This window comes from Crocuta crocuta, unplaced genomic scaffold (genome assembly GCF_008692635.1).
Source record: "Crocuta crocuta isolate KB4526 unplaced genomic scaffold, BGI_CrCroc_1.0 scaffold30, whole genome shotgun sequence".
Lineage (NCBI taxonomy): Eukaryota > Metazoa > Chordata > Mammalia > Carnivora > Hyaenidae > Crocuta > Crocuta crocuta.
Window position 1 is genome coordinate 1605274 of NW_027528345.1, and position 23911 is coordinate 1629184.

General features: G+C 36.4%; 1 protein-coding gene across 1 annotated transcript in view; it reads right to left on the bottom strand.

The window, feature by feature from the left end:
* Positions 1 to 23911, bottom strand: part of SLC2A13 (solute carrier family 2 member 13) — a 362746-nt gene that overhangs the window by 306671 nt on the left and 32164 nt on the right. Inside the window, exon 3 of the mRNA XM_077753652.1 lies at positions 2866 to 3025. Within this exon, the coding sequence (XP_077609778.1) occupies positions 2866 to 3025 (160 nt within the window). The remainder of the gene's footprint in view (positions 1 to 2865; positions 3026 to 23911) is intronic.

The following is a 23911-nucleotide window of genomic DNA, read 5'->3' on the forward strand; positions in this document are numbered from 1 at the left end:
CTAATAAAAAGAAATAAAATACACATACTACATGAATGAACCTTGAAAGGATGATAAGTGAGAGAAGCCAGTCAACATGAAATATCCCTTATAGGCAAACCCATAAGGACAAAACGTAGATTGACTGTCTAGAGCTGGGAGAAGCTGGAAGGTTGAAGGATGGCAACTAAGGGTACAAAGTTTCTTTCTGGGGTAAAGAAAATATTCTACATTTGATTACAGTGATGGCCGCACAGTTCTGTAAATATACTAAAAGCCACTGAATTATATTTTAAATGGGTAAACTGAATGGTATGTGAGTATCTCATTAAAGTTGTTTTTACAAAATTCTAATTTTTAATGATCTCTTCAAAATCCTTATTCCTCTTTCCTCATGAAGCCAGAAGACATTTTTTTTTCCCACCAAAGAAAGTAGAATGACACTAAAGTGCTTTAAAAATACTAACATTCGATTTTCTACTGGCAATGCCCTTTTCTAGAGAAAAATAATCCTCCAGTTGTTCAGTAGAAAATAATTTAATTCTATGGCATCCAAACAATAAAATAACTGTAAGTTTGACCCATCTGGTACAAAGGATGAGTTAGTCTTTCAAGAACATCAAAAGCTAAGAAGTTTTTCTATCTGATTCATCAGGTTCATCCTCTATATATTTTAATCTTATCACTACTGTAGAAAATTTCAGTAACTACATTTTAGATTATAAACCGTTGGAAGTAGAATGAGAAAGAAAGTGGTTAGATTTCAAGAAGGAAGACTGGTTCTAAAGACTACTCTGTAGCAGCCATATGGCCTCAACCAAATATTTAACTTCTCTGAGCACTCTTTTAAATTGCAAATTGCAAATATATCAGTTCCACCAGTCTCTTGAGATTTTGGTTAGGATCAAATGATATTCACTAACAAACTCTAAAACTGTTCATCACTATCAAGTAAGCTAATAAATCTGGCACACTGGGTATACAGAACATCAAATGTTGAAGGAGAGTTTCAGAGGCAATAAACGTCCAAAAGAAATAAAAAAGAAACAATGTTAAAATATCAAAACTCTTGTAAGAAAGGGGACATCTTACTTTATAATATACAAAAATATAAGTATGGAAAAAATAATACAAGTAATGTTTACACTCACATGTTAATTATGATTTTTGAAATATACTGCCACAAAAATAATGAATTATTTATTGTTATAATTTTATTTTTCTTAATGTTTATTTATTTAGCATCAGAGCACGTACAGGGGCAGGGCACAGAGAGCAGAAAGAGAGAATCCCAAGCAGGCTCTGTGTTGATAGAGTGGGAATAAAGAGGGACTTGATTTCACAAACCTCGACATCCTGACCTGAGCTGAAATCAAGAGTTGGCACTNAAATAAATAAAACATTTTTTAAAAAATATGGCTTATGCACTTTATATATTTTCACTTAAACAGATTTTTATCAATTAAGGTCTCTTTGTAAACCTAAAAAAAAACCAAAACCCAAAAGATAGATTTTTAATAAAAAGCATATACATATTTGTTACAATAGTAACTGTTTTAACTTAATGTAAATAAATGATTTAGATCTGCTTAAAGACATGAGATTGAAAATCTAACTTCCACTGAGTTTCCAAGAAAACCTCAAAATATCACTTTACGCTGGTAATAATTAGCTTTCTTTCTGTTCGTCTACAGAGTGGAAAATAAAGATGAAATTTCCTGTTTCTTCAATTTTCCAGTAGTTTCTCAGTCTGGCACAGATTCACTCCTTCAAAGGTAGAAAGTGGTTTAGCAACATCTGCAGAAAGAGCTCACGCTTTTAAGAACTGTGTCCTCTCCTTAATGTCCTGACAAATGTAGGCCCTAATTGGCATCAATGAGTTTTCTCACATAACTTTTAATAAAACTTCATCAGTCTGTCTTTAATGGCTCATCAAGGCACATGATTTACTGTGCTTCTCACATAGAAGCTTGATTTCCCACATCTGCATCACATCAAACCCTTTTTTCTTCAGCTGTTAAAATTCACTTCAAAGCTGTAAGCACCATGCAAATCTATAAGGACTAGGGTCCTGTCTTATTCCACATTCTATCCCCAACACCCATACAGAGCAGAGGATCAATAAACATTTGTTGTAATACATGGTGGTAAGAGATTAAGTTAGAGAATACTGTGTAACCTGCTGCAACTTTTAATAAAATTTCCCTGGAGGAGCTACATCAATCTGTTGTTTTGGATACTATGAAGTATGATATCAAAATCCAGGGCCTATACTATATTTAAGCTTTAACAGATGATTAGTTTGTTTCTATGATACTCAGTTTGAAACTATCTTAAAGCAGTTTTAAAAACATTTTTCTCATCTCTTTTGATTCAAAATAAGCAAACTAGTGATCAAGGAACAATCTGTGTATTTTAAATTTGTATATAAAATAACATATTTTTATATAGCTAAGTCTATATCTTTAAAGACTGAGTTTTCTTTCATTTAGGTCATAATGTAGATTCTTCAATCCAAAAAGGGTGTTAGTTATATCTGCAGTTCATAAACACCTTGTCAATCACTGGTACAATTCAAGAACTCCATACATATTTATTGCTGCATTCATTTTTAAACAAATATTGCAAAAGATTACGCAGTGTGAGAAATGTCACCTAAATGCTAAAAAGCCTGTAAATATCAATTCACAATGGTAGGCTCCTTGTCTATCATTAAAATAAATATCAGCTTCTTGCCCACTTTCAATTTTGCTGAATGCCATCCACTCATAAAATAGTTATAATGATCCAAAATACCAAGTTATATTTTCCTATCATTTCTCAATCATTTTTCTCCCATTCCTTAAAAAAAGATTTGAAAATTAAATGTAAGGACAATTTACAGACCTCCATCCATCCTTTTGGAGATAACTGAAGGCTCCATCAACAACACTCGCAAAGAACTGGCCTCCAGTGATGAAGAGGGTATTGATGGTGACTAATCGACCTCTCAAATTGGGTGGTGAGACTTCGGCGATGTACACTGGCACCGTCATGGAGGCAATGCCTGTAAAGAAACAATAAAAAGTCAACAGAGGACACTTACTCAAGATTTCTGTTGTTACAAATATTGACGCTGGACAAAGACACACAAACATAGCCTTGGTTTTCTACTTAAAACAAAGGCTTACCAGATATTTAAAGATTCTGTCTCTAACTAGTGACTACCCCAGATCAGTAAAGACATATATAGAGGCACCAATCTCTGAACATTATTTTTCACATTATCATGTGAATGCCTACAAATGAAACTACCTCTAGAGCCATCAGATAACTTTAGAATGCATATTAAGCATGCTTTATAAGTTTTGTGGACTAAAAATAAGAAAATGCTCTCTATATAGAATATGTTTTCAAAATATTTTTAGTCTATATGGAAATGTAATCAGACAATGGTGAGAATAAAAATTATCCCAGAATCATATTAACTATTCAAAGTCATCAATTGCAGTAGACACACACCAAACCTCTTGATTGGTTTACTAACAAATTCATACATTAAATCACCCCCATTCAATTGGCTAGGTAGAGATTTCTGAAGTAGCTTGTTATGGACAATACTTTGGAAATTTACAGTCCTCAAGAACATATGATCTTAACCATAAAATAGATGGCTTTATGGTTAAGGTGTATTTAGTTATATCTGCTTAAAATTTGTTTCTACCTAAAATTAATGCAGCACAATCTATAGTAGTAGTTCTAGAGCTTCACTGATCACTAAATCACTTATATGACCTTTTTTTTTTAAAAAAAAATGAAGATACTCTCACCTCACCCATCTTGTACCTACTAAGTACAAAACGGCAGAGATGGGAGATGGCTCTTAAGACTTTATTTCTTTTTTTAATTTTTAATTTAATTTTTTTAGAGAGAGAGAGATTTGGGGAAAGGGATGGAGAGAGAGAGAAAAAGAGAGGGAGAGAGAATCTCAAGCAGGTTCCATGCTCAGCACTGATCCCAATGCAGGGCTCGATCCCACAATCCTGGGATCATGACTTAAGTCAAAATCCAGAGTCGAACATTCAACCAAGCCACCCAGACACCTGAGTCTGTCTTTTAAAAATCCTCCAACCATTTCTGATGCTCACCATTAGGTGAGCTAATCCAAATTTGAGCTAATCCAAAATTATTACTTAAAAGAAAATCTTGGTCCTCTAGGCACTTCCAATTTCTAGGTATGTCTGATTATTTAGCCCAAAACTAACATCTAATCATTACTCACAAAGGTAAGTGGGTAAAAAAAAAGGGTTATATAAGAAAACGTAATATTTTTATATCTGTAGATACTATAAATTGATCTCTAGATTAAGCCAGAACACCAATGGGCTGCATTAACACATTCATGAAGAAGAAACTGCTTTTAATGAATTAATCTTTATAATGCCAACAAATAGCCTTTATTGAAGGTAGTAGTACCAAGAAACCTACAATAATTGTGCCTCTCAACAACTGATCTGTGCTTATGGGCACTATAAATCATATAGCTGTCTTTTATTTCCCTCTTTAGTCAGTCAGAGAGGCCTACCTCTACCAAGCGTTTTGGACTTCACGCTATTTGTTCTGTGAACTAAATTCCCTCCTGATGCCACCAGTCTCAAATTCCATCTATTTAAACATATGTTTTGCCACATCTTTATTTGCTTTGCTCCATCTCTGTCCCAAGCAAATAAATGGATAGATCAGATCTGCGTAATATATCTGCTTCCGTACTATTGAATAACTGCTAGTAATAACTCTGCACATGGGTCAGACCATTAAATCTCTGAACTCTACACTCTGTAGTTTCCACCAGTATTATTTGCTGCTGTAGCATCTGTCAATATATATAAATACACATGAAAAGAATCTTAAGATTTTAAGAGTTTCATAAAATAAGCATATGTTAGTAGACCAACTATAGTCTTTAAAATTAAATCATCACCTAAACAGCTGAAAGTTTCCATCTGACTGCTAATCAATTTAATAGCACAAATCAGACTAAATTGGCTTTCATCTAATTTGGAAAGAGGAAATATTTGATGCACATGTTGACAAGTTAATTGTATATTCTTTTTAGTTGTTTTACAATTAGAACATCTCAATAAACTTAATAGTCCAGATTTCTTTTCCGGCTTTGATCTGGCTTTAAAAATTTTTTTTTTTTTAATGTTTTATTTATTTCTAGGAGAGAGAGAGAGAGAGACAGCGTGAGCAGGGAGGGTCAGAGAGAGAGGGAGTCACAGACTGAAACAGGCTCCAGGCTCTGAGCTGGCAGTCAGCACAGAGCCCGACGCGGGGCTCGAACCCACGAACCGCGAGATCATGACCCAAGCGAAAGTCGGACGCTTAACCGACTAAGCCACCCAGGCGCCCCTGATCTGGCTTTAAACAGGAATTCTTTTGCTCTCTTCAGCCAGACATCTTCACTGAGCCATGTAGCCACAGATTTAACCATGGGAAGTCAGGACTGTGGTTTTAGGCAGCACAGGCTTGTCACATAGCCCATAGATTTTACTTGATAGAAATGCAAGGATGTCCTTGGGCCCTTATAAGGATTTATTATTAAAAATAAATGCCAGAACCTTGAAAAGTAACAGGGAATGGCAAAGAGAAAAGACTGAGGAATTATAAAAAGACAGACTCATTGGATTTAGAATTGGAAAGAACCCCAAAAGATGTGTCCAATAATTGCTCACATTGACTAAACAGTGTTACAATGGCCTATCTTCAATATTTCACAAGGACTGATTATTTTATTTAATCCTCAAAACATCTCTATAAAGGACAATATCCCCATTTTGCAAAGAAGGACCTTACCCAGGTCACATGATGAATAAGTGGAGGAACCAGAATTTGAAGCAGACAGACATCCACAAGCCAACTTTAAAAGCTCTAGACTCTACCATCTGGCCACAACAAATGAGAGTAGGCTCTGGAACCAGCGAGTTTAAATTCTAGCTTTGCCACTCGCCAGCTGGTTAAGTCTGGACAAAGTAACCTTTTTGGGGTTTCCAGCCTATCTACATAATGGGAAGAATAAAAGTAATTCTTTCACAGGAGCTGATATTCAATGAGTTCATAGAGTACTTAAAATTGTGTGTGGCATATAGAAGACAGTCCATAATGGGGGCACCTGGGTGGCTCAGTCGGTTAAGCATCCAGCTTCAGCTCAGGGCATGATCTTATGGTTTGTGGGTTCAAGTTCCACGTCAGATTCTGTGCTGACAGCTCAGAGCCTGGAGTCTGCTTCAGACTCTCTGTCTCCCTCTCTCTGCTCCTCCTCTGCTCGTACTTTGTCTCTGTTTTTCAAAAATAATACATGTTAAAAATTTTTTGTTAAAGAAAGTAGTCCATAATGTTAGCAATTATTTCTATGATTACTATACCTCTAGTTGTGAGGCATTCTAACTCTTTTTTATTTAGTTTGACTTGTTTTAGGTGCTAACATTATCAGGATGAATATAAGTCAACAAAACAGGGTCTCTGTTATAAAAGAAGCTACACACAAGCTCTACTCACATAAACATCCATTGAATAATTTCAAAATAAGGGTCACAGTACAGCTACACACTGGGCTCCATCCTGTGATGCTGACAACTGCTGTATGCTGACAGTGATTAGATGCCAGCTCAGAGAGGCTGGGTAGACACTTCTGCAGAGAAGGACATGGGCTTAAAAAATATGACATGACATGAGATTTTCTCAGAGGTAAATAAAAAATAGGAAGCAGAGTATTTGTGGAGAGGCGAGGATGGTAGAGCCCAGATCATGAAAGCAAGTATCCATCACTTGGATATGCTCATCACGTATCTGATCTGAGCTGGGCACTGTGCTAAACACTGGGGACACGGTGCTGTAGGAGAGACATGTCCTCATGGAGCTTAGCATCTGCCAGGCATCATGTGTTTGAACAAGTAATTAGATGTCAAGTGTGATGGGTCTCACCAAAGGGGAAGGGTGAGCAACATGAGCTCATAGCAAACGGACGATGAAGGACTCAGAGGAAAAGGACTCCAGCTTGAGGAGTCAGAGAGTTCTTGGATGAGAAGTTCATATTTAAGCAGAGATTGGGTGAATGAGTAAGCTAGAGCTTGAGGAGAATGTGGGAAAGGTGACACACACTTTAGATAGTCAGACCAGCTAAGAAGGCCTTGAGGCAAAAGGAAATGTATCCTGTTACAGGAGGGGGACAATTTCTTTCTTTTTTTTTTTTTTTTTAAAGTTTATTTACTTTGAGACAGAGGGAGAGAACTAGCAGGAAAAGGGCAGAGACAGAGGGAGTCAGAGGATCAGAAGCAGGCTCTGTGCTGACAGCAGAGAACCCAAGGTGGGGCTCAAACTCTTGAACTGTGAGATCCTGACCTGAGCCAAGGTCAGACACTTAACCAAATGAGCCAGCCAGGAGCCTCAATAGGGAAGACTATTTCTAGACACACAGTGACCAACCTGACTATACAAGATCTTAGTAGACACATTAAGGTCTTGGTATTCAGAAGCCTTTAAACAGTATGATGGAAGAAATGGCATAATTAGATTCGTGTTTTTAAAAAGTCATTCTGGGGGCACCCGGGTGGCTTAGTCGGTTAAGTGTCCGACTTTCGCTCAGGTCATGATCTCATGGTTCGTGGGTTCGAGCCCCGCGTCAGGCTCTGTGCTGACTGCCAGCTCAGAGCCTGGAGCCTGTTTCAGAGTCTGTGACTCCCTCTCTCTCTGACCCTCCCCTGCTCACGCTGTCTCTCTCTCTCTCTCTCCTAGAAATAAATAAAAAAAATCTAAAAAAAATTTTTAAAAAGTCATTCTGGTTGCAGTACAGAAAAACAATTTGCAAGGGAGAAATGGATACAGTGACAGTAGAGGCAATGGAGTAAAATGGAGAGACTCCAGAAGTACATATTTAGTACCGAGGCTAACGGGAAACGGGATAGAACATGAAGGCTGAGGAGAGGAAGGATTGAAGGATGATCAGATGTCGAGAATGGGCAAGTAGGACCATGATCGGTACTTTACAAACATAAAGGGCACTAGAGGAGAAGCAAGTGTGGACCAAAGATAATAAGATCAAATTTTAGTCAGGTTGAGCCAAAGGTGCTCTGTGGAACATACAAGTAGAGAGCAAGTAGAACATTCCCTGAGTACGTTAGAAACACAGATTATTTACATGTGAGTGTTCACAGCCTGCCTCATTTCTCCCACCCAGTAAACTCTGCCAAAATAAATAACCTTTCCTTCCTCTCTCATCCTCTAGGGAGAGTCTGGTTATTTGTCACCCTAGTTCTTGAGCCATTATCATGTTAGGCTAAACAGGATGGAGAAGAAAACATGGATCCTAGTTTACAGAGAGAAGTTCAAATGAAAAAAAGCCTGGAGATCGTTTGTGAGTGAGGGGCTTGAGGTCAGTATGGAAAAAATGGGGGCCTACAACACAGGGACTGACTGAAGCCTGATTTGAGACGAAGGGACAAAGGGTTAGACAACACAGACTTTAGGAAATCGTCCTGAGTTATAACCTACACGCTACTACATTCTTCAAGACACAGACAGTAGTATTACTGTCCAATTGCGTTTTAGTTGCTAGACTATCTATTATTTAAATCCAACTTCAAAGTGAGACTAGGTCCATCAGGGCTTGAAGTTACACAAATATCTGAAGCTCAGAAGATAGTTCGGTGTGGACGGTACACAAAATGGAAGCCATGGGAATGGAGAAGATTGCCCAGAAATGTAAGATGAGAAGAATGCATAGAACGGAGTCCTGAAAATGTCCAGTAGTGACGGAACTATTAGAAGAAGAAAGTATGAAGGAGAAAGAAGCAAGCATCTACTTTACCCTTGAATGCTGTTATTTTCACAGTCTTTTTAATGTTACCAGTTGGTATTATCACATAAGGTCACCCTATCAATAGGGAGGTGAGACAGGTATCATTCATTATTCCTCTAGGAAAGGTAAAGAAACCCAGCATCAAAGACAAGAAGAGATTTTCAGAAAGTCACAAAAGCAGGTTAATGTCAAAGTGAGTCTCACATATTCAGGTCCCCTAATCTCCATCATGTGTCACCAGAGGACCAAGGATCATGCCTCTGATTAGAAGGCGACCCTTCAGAAATTTCTCAGACACATTTTCTTTTTGGGCCTATTACCTTAGCTAGCACACATGAACTTCTACGGGCAGGAGGGTCTTATTTCTTCCCTGCCCCCTACTACCTGCTGCTATGTGATTTACTGCTATCAGGCATCATGTTAAAGAGCTCAAGCTAATTAGCAAATTGAACGTGATTCGCTGTATAATTTCCAGCTAGACGAGTGTAAACCCACAAAACTGCTCTATGACAATGGAGAACTATAAAAAAGATGCTGGTGTTGCAAAAGGGCAGTAGGCTCCACTCTATCTCACCTTGCTAGTAATAAAATAGCCATGCAAGCTATAATTTATGGATTTCTAAACACAGTGCCAATTTTTGACAAACCTGGGCCATTAAGATTCTTGTCACCCCAAAACATCTTTTCTACTTTGGAGAAACAAATGGAATTCTGTCTCTAGACAAAGCTCACTGTTCCAATCAAGGGCAGTTAAGTAACTGCATAATGAAATCCTCTAAATTAAAAATTAAGTATTTCAGGGGCACCTGGGTGGCTCAGTCGGTTGACCATCCAACCCTTGATTTCAGCTCAGGTCATGATCCCAGGGTCATGGGTTCGAGCCCCATATCGGGCTCGGTACTGGGTGTGGAGCCTGCTTAAGATTCTTTCTCTCCACCCCGACCTCTGCTCTTCCTCAATATGCAGACACATTCTCTCTCTTTCTCTAAAATAAAAAAAAGAAGAAGAAGAAGTATTTCATAGGTGGAATTAATGACACTTAAAGTTTAGGAGACTTTTATGAAGAACTTTTGACTCATTCCCTATTCCAAACACTAATCAAAATAAATGCCTGATAAAGAACAAATTCTCAGTAGTCCACACTAAACTGACGACTGGAAATTAACATAAGGAATGGAGTGGTACAAGGTCCTGTTAACAGCTTATTGGCATAAACATAACCACAAAAACCTGTGTTGGTATAGTTTCTGAATATTGTTAGAAAGTTCGATTTCTTACAAAGTAAATAGAGAGGTCTACGTCAATGAAAACTCATTATCATGTTTGGCATTGAGGAGTTTCACCAGAAAACTGCACCTCAGATGCCAAGTGCTACCCAATTCACACACTCTCACGCTGCCAAGCGGATGCGCCATCAGCAGCACAGACAGTCTTGAGTGTAGAAGCTGGCTTTCAAAACCTGCTGGAAGCCCTTTTAAAGCCCTGAGTCAGAAGTATAAATAATTTCATAAACAAACAGCATTAGAAAATCCTGTTGTGATGGGTAAATACCCATGAACCACAGCAGCCTCTCAGCACAAGCCAGGCAGCAACTAATTAGGGTCTCAGAGCACATGCATCTACCTTTCAATAATAATGCCTCTTGAACAAGGATTATGAAGTCCTAATTTCATTTTGCAAATTATTGCTCTATGGTCTCTAAAGGAATAATTTTAATAAAAAGAAAGAATGTGTCTTAAAAAGTGCCCCTTACTACAGTTGTTTCAGTTTGGCTGTCTTGCCCCCAGACTGCTGTTTGCATTGCGCTGAAGAGTCAAGTATCTACATTTACCAGGTTGTTAACACCCTAGAATTCAGCCTTCATTTTATTCTAAGGAGGCTTAAGATTTTCACAAACACTGCTCTAGGCAACTTCAAAGCGCAATAGGCCCCTAAGTGATGAAAATATATACAACACAAAATGGCAATAGAACAAAGGAGCCGAGTTATGGGTGAGAGTCTATCCATGGGAATAACTAGCAGAATTATTGTTCTCTAGTGTGAAAAAGCACTTCATGAGGCATTATAAACAGGTCACCATTATTTAAACCGAGTGCAGTCTCTAATAGCCTAAATGACCTCTCCTTTCACATTACTTATGAATATAATATTGATCTGCTCATGTTCTTTTTTATGGGTAGCATCTCAGTAAAGTCTGTACCACACTGTTTCACCAAGCCCAACTACAAGCCCTTTAATGGAGTGATTATAACTCACATACCTTCTGTACTATAACGTGCCTAAGTGTCAAGCACAGACCTGGGCTTAACAGTTGATTACTACTTTGGGATGCATATAGAAAACCATATCCTTTAAAACTACTGTCAATTGATTGGTTTTACACTAAATACATTATTCATTAGGGAAAGGTCATGGGTAAGAAGTAAATAAAAATCACCTCTAACCACACCACCCATACCTAACCACTATTAAAATTTGGATATAATTTGTAGTACTTTTTAAGTAATTCTACAGTTCTCACTCATTATATTACAAACACTTTACTTCTCTTTATAACTATTCTCTTCTCAAAAAAGGGCCTCAAACTTCTTACAGAAGCAAGTCAGGTATGATAAATATAGAAGCCAAATGAGTGAAACATAGAAGGCACAACATACTCTATAGGCCAAAGAAAACAGCCACACAAAACACATCCCCGTGGAGCCCTATACAACCATCAGGAGACTGGTTTGTCACACTTGTAGGACAAAATCACTTTAAATAATGGTCTAATATTCCAGCATTCAGATAAAGAGAAGAATGAAGTGTTCCTACAACACACAGATGGAAGCAGGCGGGAAAAGAACAGAGAAGGAAAGAATTTTTTTAATGGGGAGAGATGGAAAATAATGAAATTAACACATATGTAAGAAACATCCTGAAACAGAGCAGAGGTTGTAAGAGAAAGATAACTGTAGGAAATGGCAACAAAAGTGGAAGCGGTATGCTTTTACACCCGACAAATGGAATACACAAAGGTTAATAAGAAATCAATACATTTTCCTCGAGGCAGTGAATTTAGCAAACAGGGACTTAAGTGGTGCTTTGTCATATTTAGCTCTATGTGACATCTAGAGGTAAATGTTCTAGTACAACAAACAATGTGGACCTAGACAGCAGCTAAAAGCTGTGAATCACCTGAATGTAGATTGTAATTGAATAGGCATAGACAAAATAAACAAGAAATGTGCAGAAAGTAAGATAAGCCCAGGGCTAGAATCTGGTTGTAGAAATATTCATGCAACAGATATAAAGGGTTGAGGAGTAAAAGAGAAGAAACTATTAAAGTAAATATTAAAGTAGCAAAGTAATAAATGAATACCCATCACTCCAAATTTTTAATCTGTTCTTCAATATAAGATCTGGCCTTGCCTGAAGACCAGGAGCAGAGGGCCATGAGGAGAGGATCAGTTTAAAGACAACAGAATTAAATAAAACATGGAAAGGGGTAGGGTAAGAAACACTAAAAAAATAATAGAATATGTAAATAATTACAGAAGTAAACACCATATCGGAGGCTGCGCAAAATCTGAATCAGTATGGAACATCAATTTGAGATGCTCTCCAGGAATGGAAAGCAAAGGAAATTAAAATGATAATAGATACTGTTGTGAAAGATAAACCATCATAAAATAAATAAATAAATAAATGGGCCTAAGGTTAGGTAGCAACAGCAAAACACATTCTGGGAAATTTTGTGATTTGCGAAGTTAACAAAAATTGATCAGATTTTTTATGTATATGGCAAAAGAAAAAAGAGCTCACCCACTTAACCAGGCAATATGAAATGCCAGCAACAACAGCAGATACTTAAGGGGGAAATGTTGTGATTCAAGTAATTTATATCTTGCCAAGTTGTCTTTCAGACATGAGAATGTGAAAGACATTCTGAAGGAGGAAACATCTCAGATAAACCACCCATTTACTATTTTTGAAACAGTCTCTAAACCAACCCCAAAATTAACAACAAAAACTTGAAGGATAGGGCAGTTTCGGTATAAATAGCTCAGAGGATCTGCCCCTCATTTAGTCTGGACTACAGAAATCTGCTGAATAAGTAGACCACTAGTGTTCACTCAGCCCTTCCTCTTACGGCTCCTCTCTTTTCCCGGTTCTAAGTAACATTTCTTGGGCCGCACAGATAGAATTTCTTGGCTTGTCTGATAACCACTTTAAAGCATTAACTGATCTTTTTCTGTTCCAGCACTTGGTAGCAATGGCTAAACATTTTACTTGGTTAGAACAGTATGCCTAAATAATTATTAAATAAAAATTTCTACTTTTTAATGTCCTGAAAGGCAAAGATCTGTATAGCAGGATAATGTCTATCTTTATTACCAAAAGTCTCTATTAATGATTTCCTATGTCTCTAAAAAGTACACTGAATGACCCTAGCCTTTGAGTTTTCTTAAAGTGGTCAAAATCATGTAAACCACTCACCAATAGATATTTTTCTTCCAGGTTCTTTTAATATTATCTTTCCATCTATATGAATATTCCTATGCTTCTTACACTTGAAAAAGCAATATAAGTAATAAAATCTTAAAATAAATATGCAGAGGGAAAAGGCACATTTTTTTAAGATCTACAAACAATGACATACAACCTACTTTCCCAGATTCTTCACTAATAATCCACAGTAATCACAGAATCCTATCTGTAATAAATTTTAGATGTTTGATGAGGAACAAAGCCAAGTTAGCTTTCACTGCCTCTTAATTTATTACCACAAAATGAGGAATGATGTTCTATGTGTACACTTTTTGCATTTATCATTCATGATACTTCATAAATAGAAAACAGGAAAGTTTGTTAAAGAACCATGGCACGTATCAGAGCCACACTGAAGGTAAACAACATGTCTGCTCCTAGGAGCTCCAGTTCTGTATCATCTGGCTTTAAGAAAGCTAAATCTCATGAACAGTAAAAGCAAATGAAGTGAAGGAGAGGAGATCTTTAGGTTCTCCCCAGCACGGAGTTAAAATTGTTTTAATAGACATAACCAACTCTGTATTTTGTTCTTTAGGATACCAAGAATGAATACATAATTCTAAGACTGTCTTGCTGATTCTTTGAACTGGTAGTCACCAACCACACTGAAACATTTATCAACACCGTACAACACTGTTTGTTTTTTCTTGTAGTATCTAAAAGAATACATCAGATTCTTAACACTTACGAAAGGTAATAAGCAAGATTCCAAAACTGTGGCTTAGTAACACTCTCAGAAATAGACTCCAAGTGATATGACAAATAATGAACGATATGGAGGACTGTGAAAAGGGCAGTATTATCTCTCTTAGCTGGCTTTAGAAAGAGATTAAAAGAACCCCTGTATTACTACTCTCCATGGCTTATAAACATCTTTTCACTCTGCTTGTAGATCCAGTGGCAGCTCTGATTCAGTCAACAGAGCCTAGTTTTGGCAGAAATTAGCTGGCATTATCTCTTATTTCTGCACCAGCAGCTCTGAGACACTGATGCAGCCAGAATAAAAGTGGTGACTTCTAATTCTTTAACAAATGAGGAGGTAAAATGACTTATCATTGCTTCTACTCACATGTTACCTTAGTGATTAATTGTAAAAGTACTTAGCTCGTCTCACCCTTTTTGAATAATATTTTGCAAAATCCCCATCTATAAGTATGCCAATGGCATGTTTCAAGAGGCTTTTATTTATATTAAGTCAATTTCCTATTCAGGAGGAGACAGTAGGCAGAAAGACAGATGTGGGAGGATGCTGAATAGATGACAAATAATAGATGGTAGAGATATAGTTAAAAATCACTTATATTCATTTTCAAGGGACTGATTTCAACTTGACGAGAAAACTCTTAAATGGGTAGCTTTAAATGCAGAAAATTAAAAATGTCCTTCTCTTAACATTTCTCTTGTCAGGTTGGAAAGGATCCCCCAAAATCCTGAGGTTTCCTTTCTTCAGGTTATCCCTGCTTTAATCTTGTGTTTGTCTTCATATTTATGGGAAGGATCACAAACAAGAGAAGACAAATCCCCACATATAACTAGTTTCTCTGAACATACAAAAGTGGGGAGAAATAAACACTGTATTTTGACCATCTCCCAACTGCTGTTAGAATTTCTCTGTTAAATGGGGGCACCTGGGTGTCTCAGTCGGTTAAGCATCCAGCTTTGGCTCAGGTCATGATCTCGTGGTTCATGGGCTCGAGCCCCACATCGGGCTCTGTGCTGACAGCTCAGAGCCTGGAGCCTGTTTCAGATTCTGGGTCTCTCTCTCTCTCTGACCCTCCCCTGCTCATGCTATCTCTCTCTCTCTCACACACACAAATAAATAAGACATTAAAAAAAATTTTTTTTAAAGAATTTCTCTGTTAAATGACAGCAGACTTCTTGGCAGGAAGAATGGAACTCGGAAGACAGTAAAATGGTACTTCCCTTGTGAGAGAAAATAACCATCAATCCAGGTTTCTAACCCAACAGAAAAAAGTCTCTTTCAAGAACTAGAGCAAAATTCCTAAATAAGTAAATCCTAAAAGTATCTTTCTTTTGAGTTTCAGGACCCAACTGCAATGTGTTGGGGGAGGAGGGTTCCTGATACCAAAATCCATTTCTTGGATATCAACAGGATGTTCAAGAATTCAACTCAATTATGATTATTATCTACCCAGAGATAGCATCATATTCCACAGGCTGAGGTCTAAGTCCTATAAAATTTCTCCACTGGCCCCACTTCAGATGCCAATCCCAAACCCAGGTTATCACCTGTGCTTCTGATCCACTGGCTACAAACTAACAGTTCCAATGACCCCTACAACTCAGGATGCAATCGCCAAGTTCAGGTTGTTGACCAGTGGGCTACAAACCAGAGATAACCACAACCTCCCCTCAGATTCGATTAATCTGCTATAGCAGCTCACAGAATTGAGAAACATTTTACAGTTGACCCTTGAACATGTGGGTTAGAAGTGCCAATCCCATGCACACATTGGAAAATCTGAGTACATCCTTTGATTCCCCAAAAACTTAACTACTAACTAATAGCCTGCTGTTAACCAGAGGCATTAGCATAACATAAGCACTCAAGTAATACATATCTTGTATATTATGTTAACTGAAAACAAGCCAACCTCAGACTAGGTTAGTAAATGCCTTATTCATTCTTACTGAGGATTATAGCCCAGGAGACACTATTCCAGATTGCTCTGAAGAAGTGTCCTGAAACTTGTTAGCTTACAGGGCATTAAATGCAAAAGAGGCTATATGTGTTACAGCAGCTCTCCAAATACCTGTCCATCACAAGGTATTATTTTTTCAGCTGTAAAAATTAAAGTTTAGTGATTTCCACACAGACACTTGAAAGACGCTTAGGTTATCTAAATATACTGCTTCTATCATACCTGATTGATTAAACTATTGTCTGCATACCCGCACTTAACTCATTTTCCAGTTCTTCGTGTTTTTGATACCTCCTTGAGGTCACTTGAGATCATCACAGAAGGTGGACATTAGTCACTTACTACAGCTTTAGCGCAAGGTTATATGTATTATATACTGTGTTCTTACAATTACAGAAGCTAAAGAAAATGTTATTAAGAAAATCATAAAAGGGCACCTGAACTGGTGGCTCAGTCAGTTAAGTGTCCAACCCTTGAGTTCATGAATTCATGACCTCATGACCTTGAAGTCATGAACTCACAGTTCAAGAGTTCAATCCCCATGTCGGGCTCAGCCTGGTTGGGATTCTCTCCCTTTCTCTCTCCCACCCCCCCCGCCCCCCCCACACACAAAGTGCTGTGTTCTCTCTCAAAATAAACTTAAAAAAAGAAAAAGACCTGTATAGTTTTTGATATCATAAAGAAAAGAAAATACATTTATAGCTGAAATAAGACTCAACTACCTCCATTTTGACTTGAAACTTTATAACTTAAGTTCCTTCCAGCTTGTCTCTTAACACAAGCGAAAGACTCTGGGGGTAAAAGATCTCCTAATGGGAATAGAACCTATCCCCTCAAGTCATGAGAACTGCCCTAAGCCAGCAAGACCCTGAGTGACAGACCCCAAGACAGTGATAGACTTGATCTTCTCTGCCCACTTCCACATTACCAGCTGACCTTTGTCCCACATTTTCCTTACAGAACCCTGGAAGTATTTTCAATATTTTGGAGACAGCCTTTGAGACACTGGTCCACGGTCTTCCTGGTGTTGACCTCACTGCAGCAAATTCCTCTCTGGTTTCACTACAACTTGGTTCTCTACCTTTGGATTTTGTCAGTGGTGAGTGGTAGAGTGTGGTCTGTTTGGGAACCCTGGAGTCAGATGCTCTTGCACCCCTGTGCCCCTGCTACAGTACTGCACTGTATTTACTAAAAAAAAAAAAAAATCAGTATATAAATGGACCCACACAGTTCAAGCCCATGTTGCTGAAGGATCAACTGTACTTACTAGATCATTGGTTTGTTAGAACTCAAAAACAACCAGATGGAAGAGATGCGCAGGGCGAAGTGTGTGGGAAAGGGCGTGGAGCTTTCATGACCTCTCCAGGGTGCCACTCTTCCTGAATCTCCACATGTTCACCAACCGGGAAGCCTTCCAAACCCCACCCCTTTTCGGTTTTAATGGGGGCTTCATTGACCTTCAACCTCCAGGCCCTTTCCCTCCGCTGAGAGCAGGCACGGGGCTGAAAGTTCCAACCTTCTAATCACAGTGTTGACTTTCCTGGCAACCAGCCCCCATCTTTAAGTGCTTAACAAACGTCACATTTATCACTCTCTGCACATAGGAAATCCTAAGGGTTTTGGAAGCTATGAGCCAGGAACTATGGACTCAGACCAAATACATTATTTCCTAAAAATCACAATATCACAGTATTTCAAATAAACACTGATCCCAAATGGATGATGCAATAATAAAGATGCAAGAAAGAATGAAGAGCACAGAAAAAGTGATAAATACATACGAAAATCTAAAAACTAAACGAAAATCCATTAGCAAGATCTCAGGACATGTACATGCAAACTTAAGAAAATCTAAATATAGGACAATAGAATTAAAGTTGGGAGGAGGTAAAAGGGAGTTAATGTGCTATAATTGCTTGTATTATTCAGAAGGAAGATTGACATTGTTTTAGCTTCAGATTTATGTTAAATATGGGTAAAATTTCAATGGCAACTACCAAAAAATATATGCAAATAAAATCTAACTCCAAACTAGTTGAAAGAAAGTTGCATGAGAAAAATTTATATATACTGGGCAATTCAAAAAGAAGAGAAAAAGCAGCACAGATAATTTAGGGATGCAAAGGCAGTTATAAATTCAACTATATCAATAATTATAATATGTGTAAAAGGATCAAATGTATCAAATAAAAAGAGCAATCCATCTGGATTTAAAGCAATCTCTCTGGATTTAAAATCTACACTTTATTATTGTACAAAAATAACCACACAAGTTAAAAAAATGTTAACAAGACTGAAAGCAAATGAATAAAAAAGAAAAATTCTAAATAAAAGTTGAAAAAAATATGGCTGAGGCAGCCATATTCATTCAGTTAAAACAGAGAATAAAGTAAAAAGTAACTACAGACCAAAAGCATAACATTTGATACCCATAAACGGTTCAATTCAAAAGCAAGAGAGAACAATTACATTACATATGACTTTATTACATGGTTTGAAAATACAAAGAGCAAAAGATAACAGAAGTACAAAAAATACACATATCCACAATAACAATGACACACATTTTTTGGTCCATAAAGCAGTCCTCAGCAATATCAAAATAATATGGACCACGATTTACAACCTTTAAGCAACTTCACAGGAAACAAAAATAAAAATGATAATTAACCAAAACAAATCAGCCATAATTTTGAGAATTAAAAATATGCTTTCAAATAATCCATAGGTCAAAGAAATCATATTGTAAATTTAGTTTTTTTGAAAGTGAATAAAAATAATAGATACTTCATACTAACACTTGTGTGATTCACCAAAAGAAATATTTAAATCACAAGAAGCACTGAAAATAAATCAATTATGTCTATCAAAAGAATTTAGGGAAAAAAAGAAAATTAACTTTAAAAAACACAAGGAAATACTAAGTAACAAAAACTAATGAAATCAAAAACAGAGGGAATTCAAAAGCCAAAAGTTGGTTTTTTTAAAATATTATTTTTCACAAATATCTGGAAAAACTGGTCAAGAAAAGGAAAGCTGGAATAACAACATCAAGAATGAAAAACTAAGACAACACTAGAAAATAAGATTATCATAGAACAGATTCACAGAAACACTAAATTTCTTATTTTCTTATTTTTGAGGCCTCAGAAAGAAAAACCAAATGATCCATAGGCTGTGAGCATAGAGACAACATAAACAGATGGGGGGGGGAATATCTGATTTCACACATCTGAGGATTTTCAGAAACAAATGAAAAGAGATTTGTAATTAAAAATAAAATTAGAAAGTCAACTCTAAATTACCTTAGGGGTACTATTAGAATAGAAACCAATGGCTAAACTAAATTTACTGCATAATCTTTCATTATCCTAGAAAAAAATTACACTGGGTTTCCATGTTTTAAAAAAGTACTAATTTGTTGGGAACAACAACAACAAAAAAATAGTTTAAATATTTAGATTCATCTTAAGTAGGAAAAATTTTTCCTAAAATCTTAGGTAACATTAATGTATAAATTTGGAGAAAATTCTTCCTTTTTAAAGCTTGAATTATTTATCCTGCTCTACCTAAAAAGATTTAGTGATACAAGAGTTAGAAGTCATTATACCTTTTAAGTTTTTAATCACCCAGTGCTGATCATGACAAATACACTCCTTAATTCCCATAACTATTTCAACACCCTCCCACTGACCTCCTTTCTGGCAACCATCAGTTTGTTCCTATAAGAGTTTGTTTCTTGGTTTGTCTCCGTTTTTCTCCCCTTTGCTCATTTGTTTTCTTTCTTAAATTCCACACGAGTGAAATTATACAGTTTTTGTCTTCCTCTATTTCACCTAGCATCATACTCTCTAGCTCCATCCATGTTGTTGCAAATGGCAAGATTTCATTTTTTATGGCTAATACTCCACTGTATGTAAATATATATAGATATCACCTCTTCTCTAGCTATTCATCTATTGGTGGACACTAGGTTTGCTACCATATCTTGGCTATTGTAAATAATGCTGTTACAAACATAGGGGTGAAGGTATCTCCTGGAATTACCATTTCTGTATTCTTTGGACAAATACCTAGTAGTGTGATTGCTGGATGGTAAGGTAGTTCTATTTTTAACTCTCTGAGGAACCTCCGTTAAGGTGGTTGTTCTCCATAGTGGCTGCACCAGTCTGCGTTCCCACCAACAATGCATGAAGATTCCACTTTCTCCACATCCTTGTCAACATCTACTGTTTCTTGTGTTGATTTTAGCTATTCTGACAGGTGTGAGGTGGTATCTCATTGTAGTTTTGATGTGCATTGCCCTAATAATAAAGGATGATGAAAATCTTTTCATGTGTCTATTGGCCATCTGGATACCTACCTTCTTTGGAAAAATGTCTTTGCATGTCTTCTGCCCATTTTTACATTGGATTGTTGTTTAGGTGTTGAGTTGTGTTGTTTGTATATTTTGGATACTAACCCTTTATTGGATATATCATTTGCAAGTATATTCTTCCATTCCAAATGTTGCCTTTTAGTTTTTTTGATGTTTCCTTCACTATGAAGAAGTTTTTCTTTTTTTCTTTTTTTTTTTTTTTTAATTTTGATTAGTCCCAATGGTTTATTTTGGTCTCCTTGCCTCAGGGGACCTATCTAGAAAAAAGTTGGTATAGCCAATGTCAGAAATTACTGTCTGTGCTCTTTTCTAGGATTTTTATGGTTTCAAGAGTCACATTTAGATCTTTCATACATTTTGTATTTTTGCGTATGGCAGAAGAAAGTGGTCGAGTTTTCCCTACACATTTGCTGAAGAGACTGTCTTTTTCCCACTGGATATTCTTCCCTGCTTTGTCAAAGATTAACTGACCATACAGTCATGGGTTTATTTCTGGATTTTGTATTCTGTTCCATTGATCTATGGATGTATTTTGATAGCAGTACCATACTGTTTTGGTTACTACAGCCTCGTAATATAACTTAAGTCTGGAATTGTGATGCCTTCAACTTTGCTTTTCTTTTTTAAGTTTGCTTTGGTTATTCCAAGTCTTTTGTGGTTCCATACAAATTCTAGAATTCTTTGTTCTAGTTCTATGAAAAATGCTGTTGGTATTTTGATAGGGAATGCATTAAATATGTAGACTGCTTTAGATCAAATAGACATTTTAACAATATTTGTTCTTCCAATCTATGAGCATCCAATGTCTTTCCATTTCTTTGTATAGTCTTCAATTTCTTTCATCAGTGTTTTATAGTTGTCAGAGTACAGGTCTGTCACCTCTTTGGTTAGGTTTATTCCTAGGTTATCTTATTTTATGGGTGCAATTGTACATGAGGTTGTTTTCTTAATTTCTCTTTCTGCTGCTTCATTATTGGTGTATGGAAATGCAACAGATCTCTGTATATTGATTTTGTATCTGGTGACTTTACTGAATTCATTTACCAGTTCTAGTAGTTTTTTGGTAGAGTCTTGGGTTTTCTATATATGGTATCAAGTCTTCTGCAAATAGTGGTAGTTTTTCTTATTCCTTACAAATTTATATGACTTTTACTTCCTTTTGTTGTCTGACTGCTGTGGCTACACCTCCAGTACTATGCTGAATAAAAGTGGTGAGTGTAGATAGACTTCCTTGTCTTGTTCCTGACCTCAGGGGAAAGGCTCTCATTCTTCTCTATTGAGGATAATGTTAGCTGTGGGTTTTTCATATATGCCCTTTATTATGTTGAAGTATGCTCCCTCTAAACCTACTCTGTAGAAAGTTTTTATCATGAATGGATGTTGTTCTTCGTCAAATGCTTTTTTTATATCTCATTTTTAAAATGACATTTAGCAAAAAAGTTAACTGTCAACTTGCTACATGCATATGTAACTATTTTTCCATTATCTATTTTATAAATTATTTTATACAGATAATCCCTCTGAATTTTTTAATCCTAAAAAATGGGATAAATCTATATATTTCAGTAACTAAAAAATATAATGAAATTTTGTAGATTAATGATTATTCATCATTTGTGGCATTTCAACTTTAAAGACAAAAGATAGAAAACTCTGTTCTAGCACTACTTTCTGGAATTTTCACAAACGACTTGCCCCAATATTTACTGGAAACCTAAATTTGTTTTCCTTTTGATAGACAGGAGAATAAGGAGATATTTCTGCCAACAATTCATTGAAGCATAATGTCTACATCTGAATTAGTATAAAACTAATTTTATACTAATAAAAAAAATATAAAAAGCAGCTGCTGTGTCTATTCAGGATCACACAGCAGCTGTGAAAAAGGTTTTATTCTTCCACTTCCAAGTCAGTACATCAAAAACTTCACCCAGGAGCTTGCCAATCACTTCCAAACTAATTGTAGAATTGCCATAGCAATGAAATGACAATAGCCACACACGTTCATTTGGACTTGCAAGCCTGGGCTATTTAAAACTGGAAGGACTCCAAAAAGAAGGTCACAGAGGAGGGACTAAGGTGTGTTAACTTCAAAAATGGTAAAGACTTACCTTCAGTTCATTTTATTCATCTTATCTCAGAAAAATAATGACTTATTTCATAAGCTGTTTTCCCCATTTTGTTAAAATCAAACATCAGTGTTTACACAAACACTTTTCAAACATTGGGTTATTTTTCTCCAATGGACTGTTTGTGGAATAATCTTCAGTATCAATTATAAATGTACTTTAAAATATCGGGTCCATTTCTTAAAACTGAGTCATCTTACACTGTTAAGAAGTAAGTTTCAAAAATAAATAATAAATGTTATTTTTATATATTCCAACCTAAATAAAAATACCCACTGTGGAGTAATTATTTATTGATGAAAGAAGGAAAGAATAAAAATGACAATATTTCTAAAAAAGACTAATGGACTCCCACAGTGCAAGAAATTTCTTTTCATGATCAAGAGACTCTCACTCCAAATGTCCTACAGCTTTCTGCCTTATTAAAATTACCAAAATTGCAACCCATTGCAATCCAGTCATATCTCATAGTAATGTCTCAGTATACTGTCTCCATCACAATAAATGCAAAAAAAATATTTAATCAAGACTACCAAAGTCCCATCAAGGATGCTATTCAAGACTATCCTAAAATACTGAAGTGTTAGTGGTAAGAAGCAATAGGAGAAGTAATGGTGAATCATGAACAGTATTACTAGAAATCCTTTAAAAACCTATACTCTGATGGTTAGCTAAATCAAAACTTATTAAATTTCAATATAAAAATTATGTCCGCAAAAAACTAGACGTTTTTGCTAAAACCAAATACGAATTAAAATGAAAACTTTGGGATACCTGGTTGGCTCAGTTGGTTAAGCATCCAACTCTTGACTTCGGCTCAGGTCATGATCTCATGATTTGTGGGACCAAGCCCTGTGGCAGGCTCTGTGCTGACAGCAAGGAACCTGCTTGTGACTCTCTGCCCCTCCCCCATTAGCTCGTGTGCTCTCTCTCTCTCAAAATAAACTTTTTTAAAAAAAACCTTAAAAACTAAACAGTCACTTCATTATAGTTAATCAATACAATAAAACCCCTATTTTTTATTTATAATTCATTCAACAAATATCACATATGGTATACATTGACAATAGCAGGAAGTTTTTAATACTCCATCTTGGGAAGCTTAAAAATCTAGCTACTAGAAAACAAATAAATGGAGCTTTAATATTTAAGCGAGAGATAAAAGAAAAGTGAAGGCAACTGTGGGCTTCTATTTCTAGTCCAGTGACGTCCAGGACTTCATTCTAGTCCACCGTGGGCTACAGAAACAGAATTGCCAACAGGAAAATAAACTGATGAGATTATACAACAATTACAGATCCTCCTATTTTATTAATGTACTCAGATCTCAAAATATCTCCTCAAAAATATCACCTATCGGGGCACCTGGGTGGCTTAGTCAGTTAAGCACCTGACT